Source organism: Leguminivora glycinivorella, chromosome 16 (genome assembly GCF_023078275.1).
Source record: "Leguminivora glycinivorella isolate SPB_JAAS2020 chromosome 16, LegGlyc_1.1, whole genome shotgun sequence".
NCBI classification, from domain to species: domain Eukaryota; kingdom Metazoa; phylum Arthropoda; class Insecta; order Lepidoptera; family Tortricidae; genus Leguminivora; species Leguminivora glycinivorella.
In genome coordinates this window covers 12,090,478-12,112,794 of record NC_062986.1, presented here as the reverse complement: position 1 = coordinate 12,112,794, position 22,317 = coordinate 12,090,478, and the positions used below count along the sequence as shown (strand labels likewise).

The window sequence follows — 22,317 nt, the reverse complement described above, 5'->3', positions numbered from 1 at the left end:
CAATTGTATTGGTATGTGTAACCCCTAAAAGCCCGCAATGTAAATTAAAAACTCGTGCGAGTTTGCGTGCTGTGTAAATGGGCATAATCCTACTCCTACTGTTACTTTTCGGGTCAAATGTTAGTGAATAATTACCTCTGGAGTTGGTTGCAAGCGTCCGTAGGTGACAGCACAGCAGGGATCTTAACGGTATTTTTAAAAACCCCCGAAACGGACCAATATTTTGGAAAATTTATATCTTTATATATTACTGAATTATGTATTAACGTTACAATTACTTAAAAACAGAAAACGAAAAAATACTGGTATTTTAGTATGGAGTAAAAACCGGTTTCGATCCTTGGGCTAGTGTGCTTACTTGTTTACCACCTTGTGTGTGCACCTTGATTGAAACTTCATCATCATCATCATATCAGCCCTTTATCCCCACTGCTGAGCATAGGCCTCTCTTAGAAGAGTACTAGAGTACGCAACTTCAACTTGTATGTGGTCTTGTCTAGTCTAATCTTGGCGGGTGCAGTCGTGTGTTAGCACTTGACTGCCCGCAATTCAAATGCGATTATAGGCTCCCCACAGACAGTCTTAAAAATTCATAATCTTAAAAAAAAATTGTATGCAAATTGACAGTTCAACTGACACTGACAGATGTCAGTTGAACTGTCATCACAATTTTTTTTTAAGATTATGAATTTTTAAGACTGTCTGTGGGGAGCCTTAGTTACATCGCGGACTGTTGAGGTCGTTGAGGTTACATAGTAAAATTCAGCAAGTCAGACCGCATTGTACTGAAACCTGAATGCGAGGTATCGCTAGATGTAAAGGTTTGTTTGTGCCCACTGCCCACTACTCTGTGCCATACCATGACCGTGCTAGGAGCATATCAGACACGAAACGTATTGATGGCGTTCAATACCCTCTCTTGACAGCTCTCCTAATAGTATTTTATGCAACCGGCGTTTAAAGTAGGTCAAAAAAGACGAGTGGCGTGGGTATCAATTTGAGGCGAAGCCGAAAATGGTTAATAAAGACGCCACGAGTATTTTTTGACTCGGTTACACCGTTGCATACAATACTTTTTCTACGACCATGCACTTAGTTTTTAATAGTTTTCTAGAATAACTTTCGTGAAATTCACACTGTTTCCTGTATTTTACACTTCCAGCGCTCGAGCCAGCTGCCCAAAGCCATCCCCTGCCGGCTTCCGACGCATGCGCGCAGTAACGTTATGACAATGCGTTGCCATTGTTACAGAGCCAATACGTTTTCAATTTTTTCGTTACTGCGCGCATGCGCAGAAAGCCGACGGGGGCTGGCTGTGGGGAATATGTTTTTAAAGATTTATGCACGACCCTGTAAATGACGAATAAGAGTTCGGAAATAGAAAAAAGCTTAAAAGCTAAAATGATTATATGGGCAAGCAATGAATACACAACATTAAAATGAATTACATTTTTAATTCTTAAATAACATCCACATAACAAATTGTGGAAATTATCACAGCATTTATAGAGAACTTCACATCTATTCTTAAAATCTAAAAATGTACTAAATCAAATCCAAAGGCACTGGTATAAAAATCGTTTAAAAATTGGCCCTCAACATAAAACCAATTTAAGTTTTTCAGTGGTCAACATTTGTGAAATTATTAAAATATAAATAAAATATTCTAAATCCAATTCTAGTGTCCATTAACTATAGTCCCAGTTGAAGGTTGAGCTGTCTTAGTCAAAGGTTCATCAGCTGTTAGCGCTGCTTCATCTTCCAAGTGTCGTTGTAATGATCCATTCAAAGCTTTTAAGAATGCAACTAGGTTCAAAGATTCGTGGCTAGATTGAGGTGCGTGCAATGCCAGAGCAAGGAATGGCAACCTCCGCAGTGCTCGCCCTGACAGCGACGCCTGCGCTGCCGCTTGCGCCACCTCCCATAGCATGAGACTTGGCCGAGCATGTTCAGAGTCAGCCCAGCCTGAACCCTGTAAAACTCGGTGTCCAAAAAGCAAGTCACGCGGTGTAACTACTCCACGGGCCATTAGCTCCTCACAGCATCCGCGTAGAATCTCGTAAGCCGCGCGCGCCGCTGGTGGCCCGACCCGACGCTTCAGGTCCGCGCGATCAACGAAAGCCACGTCTACTGCCGTCGTCAGATTGGATGTGGCAAGAACGAGAGCGTTGGGAAGACGTCGTAATCGGTCTAACTGTGTGAGCAGAGCGTTAACGGCACGGAGAGCGTCCGAAGGCTCGAGACCGGCCATGGCTGCGCGCCGAGCGTGCGCTAGCGATTCTACTTCATCAACAAGAACTATGCACAACATGCGTGGATCAGACGCGATCTCCCGTACTCGTTCAAACAGCTTGGCCACGAGTTTTCCGCTTTCGGAGAACCACTTCGAAAAAAGTCCATGTGCGTTAATCTCTAGAAGACGCGCTCTTGAAAATCGCTCCCCAAGACGTACTGCCAGCTTTTGAGCTAATGCACGGCAAAGACTGGTCTTGCCCGTACCAGGCGGTCCGTGGAGTAACACGACCCGGCTCCAACCCACCACTAGGGGGTTAACACCGCGATCTGTTAACTCTAGCGCTGTCTTTACATAGCGCAGGGTGTCCTCTTTGAGCCGCGTGTCGTATACGAGACTTTCCCATAAACCGTGAAATTCAGCCGCGGGTAGCGGCCACACATCGGCAGCAGACACTTCTTCACCGGAGGTATCATCTGTCATAGTGTCTGTTTCCACTCCATACTGGTCGAGCATATACACATGAATTACAAGGTCAGCCTCACGCGGAGATACATCAGCTTCGTGTTCCGCGTCACAAAACGTAATGCACTGGACGTGTTCTTTCAGCTCTAGATTGTCTTCAAATACAGTACTGTTTATAGTGGCACCAGGAGTTAACATGGGTAACTTCAATAAATAATCACGTACCAAATCCTCAATATAATCCTTAGAAGCACGGCTCTGTTTCACTTGGACAACTTCTACATGTAAAGACGTACTCATGTTGAAAGCCTTAATGTTTTTAATTAATTGATACAATATAAAAGATTGGCAATAAATTTCTACAAGGTAACAGAACAATGAAAATAACTGCCGTTCCCAATTCAAATGTTTGAAGTAAAAAGTGACATTGACAATTTGACATATTCCTTCGCTTCTTTCCATAAACAAGAGACGTTTGGGAAAGTTTTAAAACTATCTAAAGCTTCTAAGAGAATCGCGCTTTTTTTTTACATTGTCTAATAGCTTGTTAGTAAATGTCTTGTCTATCTGGGTCTTGTCGATCTGACGCTAAAATCCATTGTGACCACTTTATTTCTAACCTAAGTGGACTATAACTTGAATTTATAAACGATGAAGGACGTAATTGATGTATTGGCTTTGCAAAGTTCGCGACGCGAAAGACGTTTGCCGGATTATCGTAGTGCACCAGGCCACAGTTTAGCCACGAACTTCATATTTGAAAGTGGTGTAAAACTTGGCCTGCAACCGGCAACTGTAGCTGCTGGCGCTATATTTTACCACAGATTCTTCAAAGATGCGGATAAGAACGATTACGATTGCTATGTAATATGCACAGCCTGTCTTTGTGCCGCTGGAAAGTCTCGGGATGAACCGGTTAAACTGCGGGATGCAGTGAATGTGGCGTACAACTCTATCAATCGTGGTGCTGGGCCTTTGGAGTTAGGTGAAGAATATTGGGCGTGGCGTGGCGCAGTTGCACAAGCAGAGTTGCTGGTCCTACGTGTGCTGGGCTTTAATCTAGATGCACCATCGCCTCACAGATACTTACTGCATTATTTGAGGTCTTTGCAGGAGTGGTTCCCGGCTCCGCAGTGGCGCTCTGCGCCAGTGGCCCGCACAGCTATGGCTTTTCTGCAAGACTTTCATCACTCCCCAGCAGTACTAGACTACCGAGCACCACACATTGCAGTAGCAAGCCTGACATTGGCTTTACATGTTCTCGGAGTCTCTGTACCTCTGGCATCTACTCTAGACGATGATGCAGCATGGTATTCGGTAAGTAACAGTTTAAATGCCTGTAAGTTTTTAAATTGATTTTGTTATAGGATATGAATAGTGGCAGAAGTAACCATTATGCCTTTTTCTTAAAAATTTACAATCTTGATTAAACAGTATAAGGAATACTGTTTAATCAAGATTGTACTTTAGGGTATGTTTTAATCTGTCCTGTGCTGGGCATAGGGTGCATTTAATGAATCATTTAAAATTGTTAAATTATTGTTCTTTGTTACAGGTGTTTACAAAAGACTTGCAAAAGGAAAAGAATTGGGAGATTATGGAAAAAATAATGCTGGTTTATAGCAGAGAACCTGAACCACTTTAAATGTAATAATTTAAATTTAGGCTAAAATATAATAAAGGAAAGATTGACACTTCCTGCTTGTTATTTTAACTAACCCTATAAGTATAAATCTTAGGCTAGTGACATGTCCTGCATAACCAAAGGCAGTTTATTATTTTTCAGTTCCATTACAAAGTACCTAGCTGAGATTGTGCTCACAGTTGAGAACCTGGCACTTACAATCTCTGATTAGCATTGAGGTTAACAGGTAGAGAATACTGTAATTACTGTTCAACTGTGCTCCCGGAGCACTTGAAAAATTTTAGTCTTCTTTAGTTGTTCCCTCAATGCCCTCAGCATTGTGCATCAAGACATCATGTCATTTTGTTGAAGACTAGGTCCCTCCATTCCATAGACCTCTGTTCTCGCAATGCCATCCTCGGAATGGCCATGGTGCTCACAAATATCTGAACATTCTGAAGTTTATGAACACGCCTCTACTGTCTGCCGTTTTTTAATGGCAAGATTTGGTTGCCTTTTTATAGTTATTTGATTTGTATTGCAATGTTGTTCTAACCACAAGCTAATATTGCGAAAGATTCTAATATTGAACCGCGAGCGTAGGTTAAGAATGTTCAACGTTGCGAGGCTTTCAAGGCACGTAAATTTTGCCAGGGAGTAAAATATGTCATTTTTTGACCAGAGGATCGAATTCATGAATTTATTAAACATGTTATTCAAAATCATCATTTAAACGTTAATTCTACTAGCCAGCTTTGGGCATCAAGTTAGAATTTGTATGAATCTATTTTGCACTCCTGTGGATTAATGCTACTTTTGTCATTCGTTTTAGAGGTATCGAAAGAGCCTTTGTTGGTGTGGTGAAATAGTACATTACGATACCAGTGCGTAAAAAAACGAATTTCCTTTTCGCACGTGTATCGTGCGACGTTTTTCAGTACAGATAGCAGTCCGAATTTTCGACCTGGCATATAATGAACCACTTCTCGCACTAGTGCGTAAATAAAACACCATCTTTTTTTTTTTTTTTTTATGGGATAGGAGGCAAACGAGCAGACAGGTCGCCTGATGGTAAGCGATCACCGCCGCCCATGGACACCCGAAACACCAGAGGTGTTGGAGGTGCGTTGCCGGCCTTTAAGATGGGTGTACGCTCTTTTCTTGAAGATCTGTACTGAAAAATACTAAAGACGACGGTCAAGCAAATCTTGTCAACAAAAATGGCACGAAATCCAATATTTCTATGGAATGATACACCTTTACCCCTACTTATTAAAATTTTCCAACTTTTTTTAGTGACAAGATTTGCTTCACATCTATAATATAGTATTATACCTAATCCTTTTTACAATTATTCTAAGCCGTCGGTTATCGGTTTGGTGACAGGGTGTGACATAATGTAATAGCATAGGGATCAAGGAGCTTGGGATAGACTACTGTAATTAAACAACACTTTTAGATCTACAAACAAATATAATCCAGTTTTCTAACATTTTACGATACATAATTTTTATAAATGTACAGGGTAAGCTCATGACGTGGGAAAAGCGGTACTAGTTTTCAACTGGCTACCGTATGTGGTGCAATAATATTAAACATGGGGGCGGCGAGCGCCGCGCTGATATGCTTTACTTTCATGGAACAGGTATGACAACTTACAGCTAATGTGAAGATGGAATAGGCTCCAAATTTCAACGTGCTGTCAGGTTACAAATCTACATTAGACACCAATGACTAGTAATTTATAAAAATTACGCTACGGTTAAGCGTATTTAATTCCAATTTAATATTAGAATGCCGGAGATCGGCGCCGGCTCGGAGACGCGGCCGTCTGCTGTGCGTCCCGTGGAAGACAACAGAATGAGACCTCATCCGCCAGTTATATTTGTGCAAGTATCCGTCGTACCGTACAACACTGCGAGCCCGTTACATCGGATTCACATCTCCAGGGAACCGAATATATACTCGTAGCTAATTTCGCCTCTCCTAGTACACTGATGCGATGCTAATAAGAATGCACGTTTTAGACATCAGTATAAAGAGAAAGATTTATATCTTAAGTATACTATGATTTATTAAAATCTATAAATAAATTCCACACTGACATAAAATTTAACACATGATATTGATGTAAAACGACATAGATAAATGACAGTAATTAGTTATTGCACAATACTATGAATTAACAGCTACTGGGTCTGATACACCGGGGACACACAGACACATGTCGTGACGCAACGCCCACCTGTACAGGTAACAAACACAACGTTATACACGGCCACGGTACAGTACAAGGGAATATCAAACATCATAACGCACCACAGAGGGACCTCAGTGGCGATGGCGTCACACTCACACAAGCGCACGACACGACCCACTGGACCTACTAAAGACCGAGACTTTTAATACTGCGCAACTACGTACGATCAAACTGTCATATAAAAGGTATATATGTAAGGTGGCAATACAACCATGTATAAACGTTTGTCATGTCTATCGAAGATCTCAGTATGAAACAAGGGTACAAATTTGATTATTGTACTTATTAAAAGAATTGGTCAGTAGTTATATCTGATGGCACTAAATACACATATCTCACAACACATTTCACATAGAAAAAGGCAGTTTAAGAAGTCAAAACACGAGATTAACATTTAGTTGTTAGTGAGAAAGGCTTGTTGCTTCCTGATTGAGGTTTGTATGAAAATAGGCACTTGAAGTGAGAATTTTGCCCTCTTCATTGATGAACGAATAAATTAAAATGTAACAATAAAAAATAACATATATATGCATTATATTCATACTTTGTCAAACAGCAACATGGGAATGTATTAAGCTATATCGAAACAAACTTCAAATGATGATAGACCAGTTAACGAAAGCTAAAAGCAAGGGACAGACGCAATCAGAAATCTTATTGACAAATTTCTTATAAAAGCTCTGAAAATAGCTATTAATATGATTATCTAACAATCAAAATAAAATTAGTAACATTATAATTCATTAGTAAATTCTTCAATTAAATAAAACAATATAATCAATCTTCTATGGCAGCAGAAATAAATTTGTACATTTAGCACATGGCATCAAACCGGCACATCCTCTCCCCTCAGGATTTAACGTCTATATGCTCATTCACCTAGTCTACCGATATTAATTACAATAATAAGTGACGAAACTAACAGCTACGTAAACATAGACTTAAATATTATAATTTAGTGCTACACACATGATGATCTTTACGCATTCCACTACTTTGGCTGGATTTAGAAATAAGGTTGTACAATTTTCTAATGTTAATTTATAATACTGGAAAGTTTTACCTGAGGGTACCTGTGCGGCAGCGGACAGCGCCGCACGAGCGCCGTGTTCGTGTCGGTTCGTCAATATAACACATCCTTCGGGCCACGCTGCCTCTGACGGCAACCGAGCCTCGGTCCAGTCGACATATCTCAGATCTTTCACGTAAATGTTAATGAGCAAAACAAAACAATAGGAACTCACTACTAGAAAAACCTCAACACCAAAAGTGAACACAAAAATAATTCTCTCCCTAAATAATCGTTTTATAAATAATATATGTTCATCTTTGTAAAATAAAATATAGTTCTGATATTATTACCACGATTTCCCGATCGCTGCAGGTCGAGTGACCTCCACAACATTGAATAGCCCATGATACTTGTAAATTCGCATTTCCAGTAACGATTACAATTATGTCACTACTTTAATTTGGCATTCAATATCCGAACCACGCGATATACGTTCTCGATATACATACACTACACAAAAGTAGCAGAATACATTAACAGAGATAACATAAATAAATATAGTATGTGAGTAGATTTGATCTAATCACGAGTAAAATTAAACTAGTAACTTTACCTACAGGTATACTCTATCCAGAAAAGCCCGTGTCAGTGAAAATATCTTAAATATTAATAGAAAACGGCGACAGCTGTAGAGGAAATCGCAACTTTAGTCGAGACACGACCGAGCGCCGAAAAGTATTGCATTGCCAACGTCAATCTATCCAATATACCCGATACAATATTACACTATTGCCTTGTCCCCGCCACAGTCTGACTTCTTCGCTAGTCGGCGGTCGGCCGAAACACACTGACGAAGTCTACGGTAATCTAGTTACAATTTTAATTCTAAACCAATACCAAAGGTCACATAATTTTTATGGCACGTAACGTGAGCAATGCTTGCAATAAAGTCTTAAAACGAATTTTGGTCATTATTTGTTAGATCGATGATATCGCTGACACATCAGTTCACTGGAACATTGACTAGACAGTGTCCCCCGGCAGTGTGTTTCCCGCGAACGCCCTGGTCCTGCCACTCGCGACTGTTCCTTAAATTTACATAGCTACTAAGGCAGTTCACTATCTAAAATAAGCGTATTTTTGTATCAATGCAATATCGTTGAGCGCTCGTCTGTTCGTCGTCACCCTTCCATTCAACTCGTAATCTATACCGCGATACATATCGAACGACTCGATCGACATGCCACCGAATTTTGTACAAATCAACATATATTTTGCTATCAAATTTTGTAACGTCCCATCAAACATTAGTAGCGGTTAAGCGAAAATAATCAAGCGTCAAGCGAGCTCGACGAGCACAAATCGGACTTTTCAAAAAGTATCGAGGTCGCGCTATCCTAAGAACACGGAAAAGAAAATAGGCTTACAAATATAAAACATGAAGTTGCAATGGAAGGAGCCCGCCGGGTACCGGACCAGCCTGCACGCAGGGGCGCGAGAGCGAGACAGCGCGACCTCGAGGGGGAGGGTAAGGGATGCGAGATTACGGTGCGGTCGGGTTGGAAGGGGCGGCGGGCGCGTTCATCGCACGTCGGTGAGGTTGGACTTGTCGCCGAACAGCTTGACGAGCTGCTCCTCGTAGTCGTCGATGTTGCGCTTCATGATCTCCATGCACGGGCCCAGCAGCCGCTCGAACGTCTCCACGTCCAGGACTGAAACAGACACCGATCACATTTACACTGGTCAAAAAGAGAAATAAAAAAACAAAGTGTGATGTAAAGCTGCATTTTTGGTATGTTATTTGGGGTCCTTGGGGGAATGTAGGACTATATTTTGCAAGCAAAAAAATGGTGTGCTAACTTCGTAATTTAAAAAAAAAGTAAAAAAACCAGCCTTTTTTTGTATTTTGCCGTTTTATTAAAAAACTATGCATTTTTGGTCAAAAGTTGCTGTGTAATGTTGAAAGCGCATTAAATTCCAAACAGTTTGACATCTTTTTTATCAATGTCCGTCAAATATTTTTTGAGATATGAAGCGTCAAAAAAAGAGCATTTTCCCCCTTTCTATGAAAATATTCGTTTTGCTAATATTTTGAGACAGATATCAGCAAAACGACTCAGGCTATTACATAAATTGTAAAATAAAAATGTAGAAAATTTCACTAGCTTTCATTTAAGACCAAAAGAGTGCGAGTTATTTAAAAAAATAGGATTATATCATAAGTCTAGTATAACTGGATCAGAAATAATCGGTGGATGGTAATGGCCAAATGGGATAGTTTACATATATTTACAGGAGGCGTAGCGGAGAACGAATTATTATTATTTGGGGGCTGTTCAAGTATTACTCAGACACATATTTGCGTATATCAAATCAACATTTATTTAGTAAGTTAAGTTTACGGTCAGAAAGACCTCAGGATCGCCGCTTGGCGGAAAAAAATATTTACGAGTGGCTCGCCTCTGCCTTTCTATGTCCTCCAGGTCTTTTAAACTGGAAAACAAGATGTGGCCAAGGTAGGTATTTGACTTCGTGTACTCTCCGCAATTGAACTCCATCAAGCAAAAGAGGTGGTACCTGTGTGGGCATATGTGCTGCCTCCATGAGCATAAATTCAGACTTGTCCGGATTGTATCTCATGTTATGCTGGCTGGCGTATCTCTCGCATTCTGCGAGTAACTTACGCATAGCTCCCACAAATGGTGCTAGTAGGACCATATCGTCTGCATATGCGATGTGATTTATTATTTGCCCATTGATGGAGCAGCCAACCTCGGTACTGGTCAAAGCCTGCGACAGCCCATCCATGTACACGCTGAAGAGAGCCGGAGACATACTGCCTCCTTGTCTCACGCCACAGTTTAGCCCGCTGGCTGTGGACAGAGTTGACTTCCATCTTACTACGTTCTTCTGCTGGGAATACCACTTCTCCAGTATCTTAATATTTGGCGTGGGCGCTTTCCGTTCCCGTAGTTTATTCCACAGCAATTGGTGGTCAAATACAACTCAAGTGGACTTTCTATCACTACAGGAGTTGTGCCATCAAGATGCAGAACCAGGAAAATGTAACTAATTCTGTTTTATTTTTCTAATTTACTAAACTTCAAAATTTTACTGTATTTTATTTCTTCATTAGTAATAGTCAAATCGATGCAAAGTTAGCTGAGGCAATTTTTTCAGATAAATGGATATCAAAGAAAGTAAGATCGAATAGATAGCACTTTCAACCTAAAACTTTTAGCGTAAATTATTTTACCTTAACCAATCTACCAGACTCTTGGCTTCTCTATTTATAGATTTTTTTGTTTACCAAAGTAACTATTCGTCTTACTGACCTTTATTTGCACTAAAACTAAAGCAAAATAAATTTTATATAATGTTATATTGCAATATATATCATATCCTGAATCATTTTGCAGATATTTGTCTAAAAATATTGGCAAAACGCTACATTTTATAAATGCGTCAAAAATTAACCTTTTTTGACGCTTCATATCTCGAAAACTATTTGACGAACAATGATAAAAAAGATGTCAAACTGTTTGAAATTTAATGCGCTTTCAACTCTACACAGCAACTTTTGACCAAAAACGCATAGTTTTTTAATAAAAAAATAAAAACCAAAAAAAGTCCGATTTTTTTACTTTTTTTTTTAAATTACGATGTTAGCACACTTTTTGTTTGCTTGCAAAATATAGTCTTACATTCCCCCAAGGACTCCAAATAACATACCAAAAATCTAGCTTTACATCACACTTTGTTTTTTTAGCCGATTTTCATGTAAGATTTGACCGGTGTAATTTTACATTATCCCATTTTGTTTTTCTTTAGTGAGCAATAAATGGTGGCAACTGTATTGGTTCATAAATTATGTAGGTGTTTTTTCTGGTTATAAGAAACATGTACCGTTTATGCCCAAATAAACATTAAAACCTCATTTCTTAAACTGCATTGTGTTGCAGTTTCTTAGAAATGATCAAAGTGTTGACTGCAGAGAACACGAAAATGTGTACTGCGGCGGCACTTTGAAATGACAAGTGTGTTACGGCCGTTACTACTCATGACATAACATGAAGAATATGTATTTTATCATTTATCTTTCTGTTACCGCGCGTTTGTAAGAGACTTTTAACTGTGTGTCTAATTTTGTCTAAATAATAAATGTTGTAGTTATTCCGATCGTGTCGCAAAGGCCATTCTAGCGCTGTCAAGCAGTTTCTACAAGAGTAGTGAATCAAAGATCAAACAGAATATGCGAAGACACTTTATAGCATTAAATCAAATCGTTTGGGACGGTTGGCACCAGCGCGCGGGGCGGCGCTATCGCTCGTTCCGAGCATACTTCATATTCCATTCTTAGAATAAGTACACTTAGACATATAAACCGGACTGGTATAAAAATATCTAAGATTGCGATCAATCAGTTGGTAGTCAGCAGTTAACATAACCTTTGCATTTTAGTAGCTACATGTATAAAATTGCTTTACAATGCTACCCACTCTACCCAGCTTTGTTCAAGAGATTCACTAGAACCAGATTTTAGTGGCATTACTCCTTGAAACGATGGCCGCTTGGAAAAAAAGGTTTTTAAGAGGTGGCTCGCGAACTTACAAACTCAATCAGGGAAGAAAACATCCCTAACAAGATAGATCAATAAAAGTGGCTGTGAAACGTGGCGAAGGACAACCACAATTCCACAGGTAGTTGTGGATATCGCAGATATGTATGTCAAGCAGTTGATGTATTCTACCTTATTCGGTGATAAAATATATTATTGACAGTACTTAAACAAGTCTCCATCTATTTTAGTCTCTTCACCGACAAATTTAGCTCCTCCGAGTGTAGTATAATTCGTCGTTAAACAGCGAGCAAGGTAAGCCGTATTTCATTCAGTCGTTGTACATTTGCCGGCCAATTACTCGGCCGGAGCGTCCGCCCACCGGCAATCATCTCGGACAGCGGCCAAATGACCGTAATTGACAGCTGTCAAACAGGAGTTCAACAGTCCCTTTGCGGCGGACGGGTATAATAGTTGCGTTTAGGGACAAGTGCATTGACGTCGATTAAGTTGACCTAGGCGGCCATTACACTGGATGCGGGGCACGGGTGCTGGGCATCGCTTACACGCTGCGAGTATCAAAACGACGAAACACGTTGGGGACGCATTTCCCGTTGGTGGAGTGACGGTTTTACATAAATACGGTGTTATATTTTCACGAGTAAATGTTAGACGGGTCTCCAGTTTTAATCAGTGTAACCTAATGTACATGCGATTATACTGCAAGAGAGATTTCGTAATAAGTAAAGATTTTAGGCTCAATTATCGCGGTATCAAAGTAGCGTTGTTCAAAATTTCGAATGTAGTGAAACTCGGAAATATGGCCTGCATAAAAACCTTAATAAGAAACATAACGTCCGTGTAAGCTCGATTCGACCTTATATGCGCGTAAAAATAAGCTAGTCGGATACGATAGACCTATTCTTGCTTGCAAATAAAAATCCTTGTAAAGATCTAATGATATTCCATTACTGTTCTCAGAATAGCCCCTATAGTTATTGTTGTTATGTAAAAGACGCTGAGACCAATTACTGAGAATACTGAGTACCAATAGTAGTACCATCCATTTTTAATGAAGGCAGTGATCGTCAATGACCGGTCTTACAAATCAATAAAGCTGGTTTTTATAATTAAAGATAATATCAATTAATCCTGCCGTTTGGTTAATATTAATCATCAAGTAAATCATTAGGTTGAATTGCCAAGTCCTTATATCCATACTAATATTATAAATGGAAAAGTATGTGTGTCTGTTTGTTTGTCCGTCTTTCACGGCAAAACGGAGCGACGGATTAACGTGATTTTTTAGGTGGAGATAGTTGAAGGGATGGTGAGTGACATAGGCTACTTTTTGTCTCTTTCTAACGTGAGCAAAAGCTAGTAGGTAATAATTATTCAATTACTACGTCTTAAGCTATTAACGCTATTATAAAGTATTACCAAACAGAGAGAGGCAATCGTCATGTTTTTTTATATAAATAGAAATAGATATCACGAAAGAAAAAAAAACGACAATGCCCACTGGTGGCCGAGCCGGGAATCGAACCCGGGTCTTCAGCTTACGCGACTAACGTCATTACCACTGGACCACCCGCCCGCACGTTTGTTTTTTCTTTCGTGTATGATATCTATGTCAATTTATATAATTTATATATAATAGCGTGACTACTTGAAAAAGAACAAATCAAATAATATTCAATAAAATAATTTGAATTGTTCCCTAGTTGTCATGTTTTTTGTTTACTTATTTCTCATCTCCACAAAGGAAACGTACTAAACTGATAAAAGTTAATATTGACTAGCATGAGTTGTGTTCTCAAAAGTCGCGCGCGATACAGCAAATTATTTAATTTACCGCAAGTCTGATTATTCAAGTATCCACACTATTTATATCCTTTGTGTGGGGTTCAATAAATTCATCAATCATCCAATACGTCGCCTGAAGTCACAAAACTGTTATCACCTCCGAAAGGAGTGCAAAAGATTTATTATTATTGGCTAATGGCGTAAATCGCTAATGTCGCGGATTTGCGAGGTTGAATATTTTAGTGCAGTGGTTAACAAAATGACTCTGAATTGGAGCATCATAAATATGGACACACACATGGACATTTTAAAAAGGGAGCATATACTATTATAGGGAACTTGACTATTCTCAAAATAAAATATTTTATACTTTGCACGAAATAAAGCATCAGATAATTATAAGAAAAACATGGACAGAAGTTATTTTTAAATCCAATTTCTATTTAATAAGTCAGGTAGAAATATATAAAGTAACTGAATTGACCGTGACGTCACTCAATTCGATTTCATATTAATTCCGTATTAGTCATTCAAATTCGTTTTGATAGTTCTTAAAAACAAGCTGATTTGACTAGCCTCCTAGTAGTAGCCTATTTAATTTAGATAGAGTAAAAAACTGAGCTATATTTGTTCTTTCAGTTAGTTTTATTTTAGTGTCCAGTCCACTCAATGTTCGTTCGCGACCTTATAATTCCAGTCCTTAAATATTCGAAAGTTCACGAGTAAGATCACGACGTAACAATAGGCGTAAAGCTGAAACTATACCTTTCAGCTTCACGCCTATTGTGAAGTCGTGATCTTACTCGCGAAAAAATACCTGTTCTTGTCACACATAGTCTTACCGGGATTCGGACACAGGGCTTCAGGGGACAACTAGCAGACCGGTTGTTTTTGGCGGTCAGCATAAGGGTAATACTTAATACTCACATGCAAGCTTGACAGGCCCGACGGCGTACGCAGAGGCGGCGCGCGGCTTGTGTGTCACCAGCGCCAGCTCGCCGAAGTAGCCGCCCTTGCCTGCACATGAAAAAAGATTACATAATTAAGAAGTGTGTTTACAATTTGAAAAGAAGAACAAAGTATCAAATTGTCCCGTCTACGACTCGGCTGGCTAGTATAAAAATAAAAAAATCTAAAAGCGACGCGTATAACAAAAATAAGCTAATTGAATAAGGTCAGTTATTGTAATTATCGTTGTGTAACTTGTGTATGTACGTATATTATAGTATGCAATTGAGTAGTGCAAGCCATATTGTGACCTTGCGGTCTTCATGAAGCCTGGCCTAATATGGCCTGTCTGTAAGGGAAGGCAACTGCTTTGAAGCTTTATTTTATTATTGCCTCGTGTACAAATTTTCACATCTTCCTGAAGCCAGGTTAATGGAATTTCCTGATCGCATAACTAGCGGTTACTGGTCTTTTACGACCAAGGATAAATCTCTAAAAAAGCTTTAACGGTTACTAGGTTTGGAACTTAGTGGTTGGCATGGCGACTTCAGTAGGTGACGGAATAAGTATACATGAGGCCAACGGTATTTTTAGTATGTTATTGTTGTTACTTGTCACGTTGATTTTAATGATGGAATGGAATTTTATTATGTTTTCCTGTTGATATATGCATTTTTAATGAAGGTAAGTAAATGTTTTATCGAATGACGTATAAACAAGGCCATAAAATATGTAACAAGTACGCATATAAATGCGAACCCAAAATAGACTCTAATATTTAATTTCTTGGTCTTAGGCAGCGTTCCCACTTATGCGTCGCGTGTCTCGGGGCGCGCAAAGGGCGTCCGCGCCACGCCACCTGAGTGTAATTCAAAAAGCGTCTCCTCAGTACATTTTGTATAGGAAGGACGTAAGGCGCGCCGCCAAGCGGCGCGGCGCGCGCCCCGCCGCCGCCACGCCACCTGGGGCGCGTCTTACGTCTTTCCTATACAAAATGTACTGAGGAGACGTTTTTTGAATTACACTTAAGCGGCGTGGCGCGGACGCCCCTTGCGCGCCCCGAGACACGCGACGCATAAGTGGGAACGCTGCCTTAGAGTTACTACCATGCGGATAGTCGCAGAAAATCACGTACCTAGCTGGGTGTCAAATCTAAGGTTTGGATATAATGGGGGGTAACGAAAGACTCACTAACAACAGGTTTAGTTACATTGGCCCTCCTACTCCTCTCCAAGACTTGTGAATAAGGCAAGACTTTGCTGCCCAACCTTTGTGCGCGATGCGGATGCTGACGGAGCCTGCACGAGTACAAGCCATGTGCTGTCGCCGCCAGCAGTTCATGCCTCAGTGTAGCTGTGCGAGTAACTAGCAGGGTAGTGACTGACCGAGGCGCTTGATCTCGTGCTCGTTGCCGTCGTCGCGCGCGATGCGGATGCTGACGGAGCCTGCACGAGTACAAGCCGAGTGTTGCCGCCGTCAGCAGTTCACTCCACAGTGTAGCTGTGCGAGTAATTAGAAGGGTAGTGACTGACCGAGGCGCTTGATCTCGTGCTCGTTGCCGTCGTCGCGCGCGATGCGGATGCTGACGGAGCCGTCCTCCACGAAGTACATGCCGTCGGCGGTGTCGCCCTGCCGGATGATCATCTCGCCGTCGATCAGAGTGCGCGGCAGGAGAGCGTCGGCCAGGTTGGCGCGCTCGTACGGCTGTAGAAACAAATAAACATTTTAATAATGTAACAGGTGTAAAAAAACGAGTCTTTGGGATTCCCCAAACCTATCGACGCCGAATCCGCTCTAAGCAAACAAAAATAGCTTGTATGAAGACGCTTACCCGTCGTCGTCGCTGAACGCATGTTCATACTATCTTGCGATTTTAAGTCGGCGAAAGCAGCCTATTCCGCGTCGATATGTTTGGGGAGACCTTTTCAGGCAGATATACGGTACGTGTTACCACATTTTTACAAATGAGTTTTAAATTGCAAATTGTAAAAAAACGCAATCTAGGTGACATAATGTCTAGTATTTTAATGAACATTGCTAGAAAATAATTAACGTTCATTTAAAATTTCGTATATCTTTACAGATTTCTTATTATTTCAGTCCGACTTTTGAATTGTATTTCGGATTTTTCTGTTACATTACGTGTACCTATTAGCAATATATTTAAAGGAGTGTCTGAAAGGGTTCTAATTAAATAACATCATGTTTTTTTACAACGTTTCTATTTAACGTATTACTGCTTTCACGATTCAAAAACATGGTTAGTTGATTATCCTACCATGCATAAGACGTAATTATAAACATATTAAAAGTGCGATAAATGCACATGAGTAACGCGTAACAAGTGCACTAGGTAATTACATCATTAAGCCAAACGGAACAAATCAAATGATTGTTACTAATCGATACACCTGCGAAGGTATTATATAAATAATATAGGTACTTAACCCTTGCTAAGGGAAATATATTTCCGAGAAGCACTTCAAATATTTCATCTATTTCCAATTACACGAATATCATTTTTGAATTTTTAGCTTTATAAAAGGGAAATAAAATAAATTTGTTACAAAAGCGAAGTTTTACAGCGAATGAACGAATCGTGTTGTCCCTTTCTAATACATCGCACTATCCCTTTCGGCTATTTAGGGTTGTCAACATTCAAGTACCTACTTAATTATCTTATCTGTAGTTGTGCACGCAAAGGGCATTTTGTGCAAACCCTAATAATTTGCTCGTAGCAAAGCTGAGCCGAACGGAGCGGAGTTCGCCCAATGCGAATAATTTCTCACCACTGCCAGCGTACGGATTTTAGTACATATTTACAATCAATTTTTATGAACGCTTTTATGAACTTACTAGCTTTTGCCCGCGGCTTCGCTCGCGTTACAAAGAGACAAAAAGTAGCCTATGTCACTCTCCATCCCTTCAACTATCTCCACTTATAAAATCACGTCAATTAGTCGCTCCGTTTTGCCGTGAAAGACGGACAAACAGACACACACACTTTTCCATTTATAATATTAGTATGGATAGGTAAGTACTATGTAAAACAAGGGTTCCAAATTCAAAAACAAAACTTTTTTCTGGGTTTTGAACGGCTGACCGCTGTAAGGGGCTATTGATTACCGCCTTCATAAAAGTTGAATATGTATTTTCCCTATGCCACTGCCCAGTGGTCGGTGAGGTGACCTACTTCTCTACAGCCCGCGTCTATTACGAATCAGGGTTCGATTTCGAGCAAAATGGGCATGTTGCTCATAAATATTTATCTCGTAATTTAGTCATTCAAAGGCTGGGACATGATATTATTCAAAATACGTGTTTGATATCGAAATGATAAAGATTTAAATCTAGTAAAAATGTTTAAATTTTAATGAAAATTTGTTCTGTCAAGTAAAAAACCAACATATAACGATATCGTATTCACTATACTGAAATTATTATTATTATTTTTCATTTCGAAGCACCTACTCTTTCTGATTATGTTTTTTTTATTTCCGCTACCCAAAGGTTGTCTGGTAGAGATCGCTTTTTAGCGATAAGTCCGCCTGTTGTCTGCCTCTATTTATAATCATTTGCTTTGTCTCCGCTGTATCTTTTTTCTGTATCTGCTGAGGTGTGCCAATAAAGAGTATTCTATCTATCTATCTATCTATTAGGGACCTTCTTGGTACTTCAGTAATTACATTGAACATTACATCACAGTTGAAATTTCAAAGTTGATATCTTTATCGAAGTAATTAACACTTTGTTCGCCGCACAGCGCCCATTTTAACAGTATTTGTGTCCTACAGCCAATGCAATTTGAACACGGTTCGTGACCAGCTTACAAAGTGTTAAGGCTACAGATCTATAACTTTCCCGTGTGTTGAGTCATCGTAAGCCATCTTATTACTTTGCAGTTACAATAAAATGACTCAGCGAAACGTTTTGAGCGCCCTGTAGCCCTGCGCGACAGACTACTCATCCCTGGATAGTCTGATATACTGATGTGCCGACCGAAAATTTCCAAAATTCTGAAATTTTCACATAGGAAAACATCGGTAACTTTCCATACTTCGTATGGATGGAAACTTTCCATTTCATAAATTTAAATTCCCTTTATTTTTCTCGAAAATTTCGTGAAAATTTAAGATTTTTTTGGAACGTTTCCGCAACTTGCACATCACTAGTCTGATATTTTGGGAGATACTACTTATACTGGGCCTACTTGTCGACTATTACACGACGACGAGTACCTACTACACATTCGTGAACGTAGTTTACATGTATTGGCTTGTAAATTGACAGCTGAGTGGGCACTCAGACCTCGCCGCGAGCGACTCGACTCTGTAATGTATGTTCGATTGCTTAGTTGTAAAGGTACTTTTATTAAGAGGGGGTCGTACGAAATCCTCGTAAAGTGCATTCGGCGTTTAACAAATGCTGCCCACATTTCTAAATTAAATGAAATAAAATAAATGTAGTTATTATCTTAAAGAGTGTGTCTACAACTTTTGACTATTCACAATCTCCAATTATTAACGGTGTAATAACTAAACCCACACAAAGTTGACCTAAAATGAGAAAAACGTATGTCGCCGTTTAGTAAACTTTGTTAAAAAAATTCAATACTTTAGTTATAACATTAAGTGATTCTAAAAGCCAGATAAATGGACTACAGGTTTTGAGGTTTTTTATATTTTTCCTCTCAAAGGCAACAAAGAAATTTTACCTTAAATTTAAACTATCGTAAAATTTCCATATATTCGCCATTGCTGTCAGAATTCTCCTTTCGATTAGACGCCCTGAGCGGCTCATCGGAGGCAGACGTGTCGCCGGTCGCTCCGCGTTGACGTTTAAATTTGACAAATATTTTGACAGAAAATAGTGTACGTACACGAAAAACCATACCAGTGTAAAACTGTGCTCAAAATAAATAGGGTAAATCAATAATGTCAGGTGGAGATCCAATCTCATTTAAAGTTTAAAGGTGCATGGCTTGTGCATAAAAAATAAATAAAAATATATCACATTATTAAAGAAAATAACGAACACAACCGAATGAGTATAAATGATTTCATTCTAGTTCGGTTAAATTGAAAAAAGTTTCATGTTTTCTTTTACTCATCGGAATACATTTTCATTACGCTGGTATTAACAGTACGTCATTTTAAAAATATATATGACAGCACCTACGTCAAATTTTGTCAACCAAACTTCACAGGTTGTATGTAAACAATTACAATTTAATTTATTCATACATATATTCAGATACTTATTAATTGATTCTTACTTAGAAAAGAAAAAAGGGGAATGCGAGCGGGTATAGGTTTAGTGCTTCTAGTTCAAATTTAATTGTATATATAAAAAAATGTCTCAATTTCATTAAAGATTTACTCTGTGCATACCACGAACACGTAACCGTAAGTTGAAAACAATAATAATTATAAAGTACCAGCGGACCGCAAGGCGGTATGGGAGAGCAAGCAGCTACACGGGCGGTTCTACAAGGCCCTCACGGGACCCGATGTAGACCTGCTCGCATCGGTGAACTGGTTACGATTCGGGGACCTCTTCGGAGAAACCGAGGGTTTTGCCTGTGCAATTGCCGACGAAGTTATGATGACGAACAACTACCGGAAATATATCCTGAAGGACGGTACGGTCGACATTTGTCGGGCATGCCGCCGTCCCGGAGAGTCACTCAGGCATATCATCTCCGGTTGTTCTCATCTAGCTAACGGTGAGTACTTGCACAGGCATAATCTCGTAGCCAGGATCATTCACCAGCAGCTTGCTCTTCAATACGGCCTTGTGGACCGCGAAGTACCGTACTACAAGTACATACGAGGGTGGTTTGATAAGTAACTTGGTTTGATATAATAAAAAAAGAATATAAGTGTTATATATATTTTATTTTTCTACGTAATCTCCCCGAAGTTCAACGCACTTATCCCAACGCTTCTGCAACTTCTCGATGCCTTCACAGAAATGGGTTTCTTCCAGGTCTTCAAAATATGCGTCTACTTCTAATACCACCTCGTCATTAGATTGAAACTTTTGGCCTGACAGAATTTTTTTGAGTTTTGGGAATAGATAATAGTCTGAAGGAGCTATGTTTGGCGAATAAGCAGGGTGCGGAAGCATTTCAAACCGTAATTCTGCCAATTTTTGTTCAACGAGACGACATGAGTACACCGGAGCATTGTCATGATGAAAAATGACCTTTTTTTTTGCCAACCCTGGACGTTTTTCAGCTATCGCTGCCTTTAATTGGTCCAAAAGGGACGCATAATATGCCCCTGTGATAGTTTTTCCCTTTTCAAAATAGTCTATAAAAATAATCCCTTTTGCATCCCAAAACACTGACGCCATCACTTTTCCAGCTGATGGGACGCACTTCGCCTTCTTTGGAGCCGACCCACCATGGCTAATCCATTGTCTCGGCTGTTGTTTCGTCTCTGGAATATAGTGATGAATCCAGGTTTCGTCCATGGTCACAAAACGTCAAATAAACTCCGCGGGATTTTTATTAAACACCTGCAAGTTTGCAGCAGATGTTTGCATGCGGATACGCTTTTGTTCTGGAGTGAGAAGCCGCGGCACCCACCTTGCACTAAGCTTTTTCATGTGCAATTCATTATGCAAAATAAAATGTACCCGCTCCGTCGAAATGCTTGAGACTTCAGCTAACTCACGTATTTTCAATCGTCGATCAGCTAAAACTAGATCTCAGATTTTATCGATGATTTCTGGTAAAACCGCCGTTTTCGGAGCACCTGGTCGGAGTGCATCTTCAGTGCTAGTTCTACCACGCTTGAACTCATTTACCCAAAGTCAAACTGTTTCGTACGAAGGACAAGAGTCGCCCAACGTAGGAGAAATCCTTTCATGAATTTCTTTTGCCGTTTTCCCTTCCAAAAAAAAGAATTGAATCACACCACGAACTCCAATTTTCTCCATTATACCGATTTAAGTTGATAATTTTTTTCCGACAGCTGTCAAAACTAAAATTCCCGCCGACAATTACTTTGATGCCACGGATTAAATATAGTTAGTTTTCAAACTTTATGAATAAACAGAAAGTTACCACTAACGCCATCTATTAGTACCCGAAACAAGTTACATATCAAACCGCCCTCGTACCTGCGCCAGTTCTCGATAATGGTCGTGCCACGCTCTATTGGGATCGATCTATTATCACTGACAGGACTATTGTAGCCAATAAGCCTGACATTGTCATAATAGATCGATCGCAACGCCGGGCCGTGCTCGTCGACATCACCATCCCCCATGATGAGAATCTCGTGAAAGCCGAGAAGGACAAGTCCAGTAAGTACCTAGACTTGGCTTACGAGATAACCGCCATGTGGGATGTTGATTCGACGATCATTGTCCCGATAGTCGTTTCAGCGAACGGTCTCATAGC

The 22,317-nt window shown here is 39.8% G+C and overlaps 3 protein-coding genes across 6 annotated transcripts in view; 1 reads left to right on the top strand and 2 right to left on the bottom strand.

The window, feature by feature from the left end:
* Nucleotides 1–1,281: 1,281 nt before the first annotated feature.
* LOC125234525 (pachytene checkpoint protein 2 homolog) lies at nucleotides 1,282–3,101 on the bottom strand. Its single transcript, XM_048140791.1, has one exon. The coding sequence runs from the start codon at nucleotides 2,996–2,998 to the stop codon at nucleotides 1,679–1,681; it is 1,320 nt and encodes a 439-aa protein (XP_047996748.1). The 5' UTR covers nucleotides 2,999–3,101; the 3' UTR covers nucleotides 1,282–1,678.
* A 165-nt stretch (nucleotides 3,102–3,266) lies between these two features.
* Nucleotides 3,267–4,392, top strand: LOC125234526 (cyclin-Q). The gene is made up of 2 exons (XM_048140792.1): nucleotides 3,267–4,015; nucleotides 4,254–4,392. The coding sequence occupies exons 1-2, from the start codon at nucleotides 3,350–3,352 to the stop codon at nucleotides 4,341–4,343; spliced, it is 756 nt and encodes a 251-aa protein (XP_047996749.1). The 5' UTR covers nucleotides 3,267–3,349; the 3' UTR covers nucleotides 4,344–4,392.
* Nucleotides 4,393–5,775: 1,383 nt separating this feature from the next.
* LOC125234485 (cAMP-dependent protein kinase type II regulatory subunit) overlaps nucleotides 5,776–22,317 on the bottom strand; it is a 42,841-nt gene continuing 26,299 nt past the window's right edge. For 2 of the 4 annotated variants that reach the window (XM_048140743.1, XM_048140741.1), the window contains 3 exons: nucleotides 16,439–16,610; nucleotides 14,886–14,975; nucleotides 5,776–9,306 (listed from right to left, as the gene is read on the bottom strand). In XM_048140743.1, coding sequence (XP_047996700.1) covers nucleotides 9,176–9,306; nucleotides 14,886–14,975; nucleotides 16,439–16,610 — 393 coding nt within the window. In that variant the 3' untranslated portion in view covers nucleotides 5,776–9,175. Of the gene's footprint in view, nucleotides 9,307–14,885; nucleotides 14,976–16,291; nucleotides 16,352–16,438; nucleotides 16,611–22,317 lie in introns of all 4 variants that reach the window. The other 2 variants (XM_048140744.1, XM_048140742.1) reach the window with 2 other exon arrangements.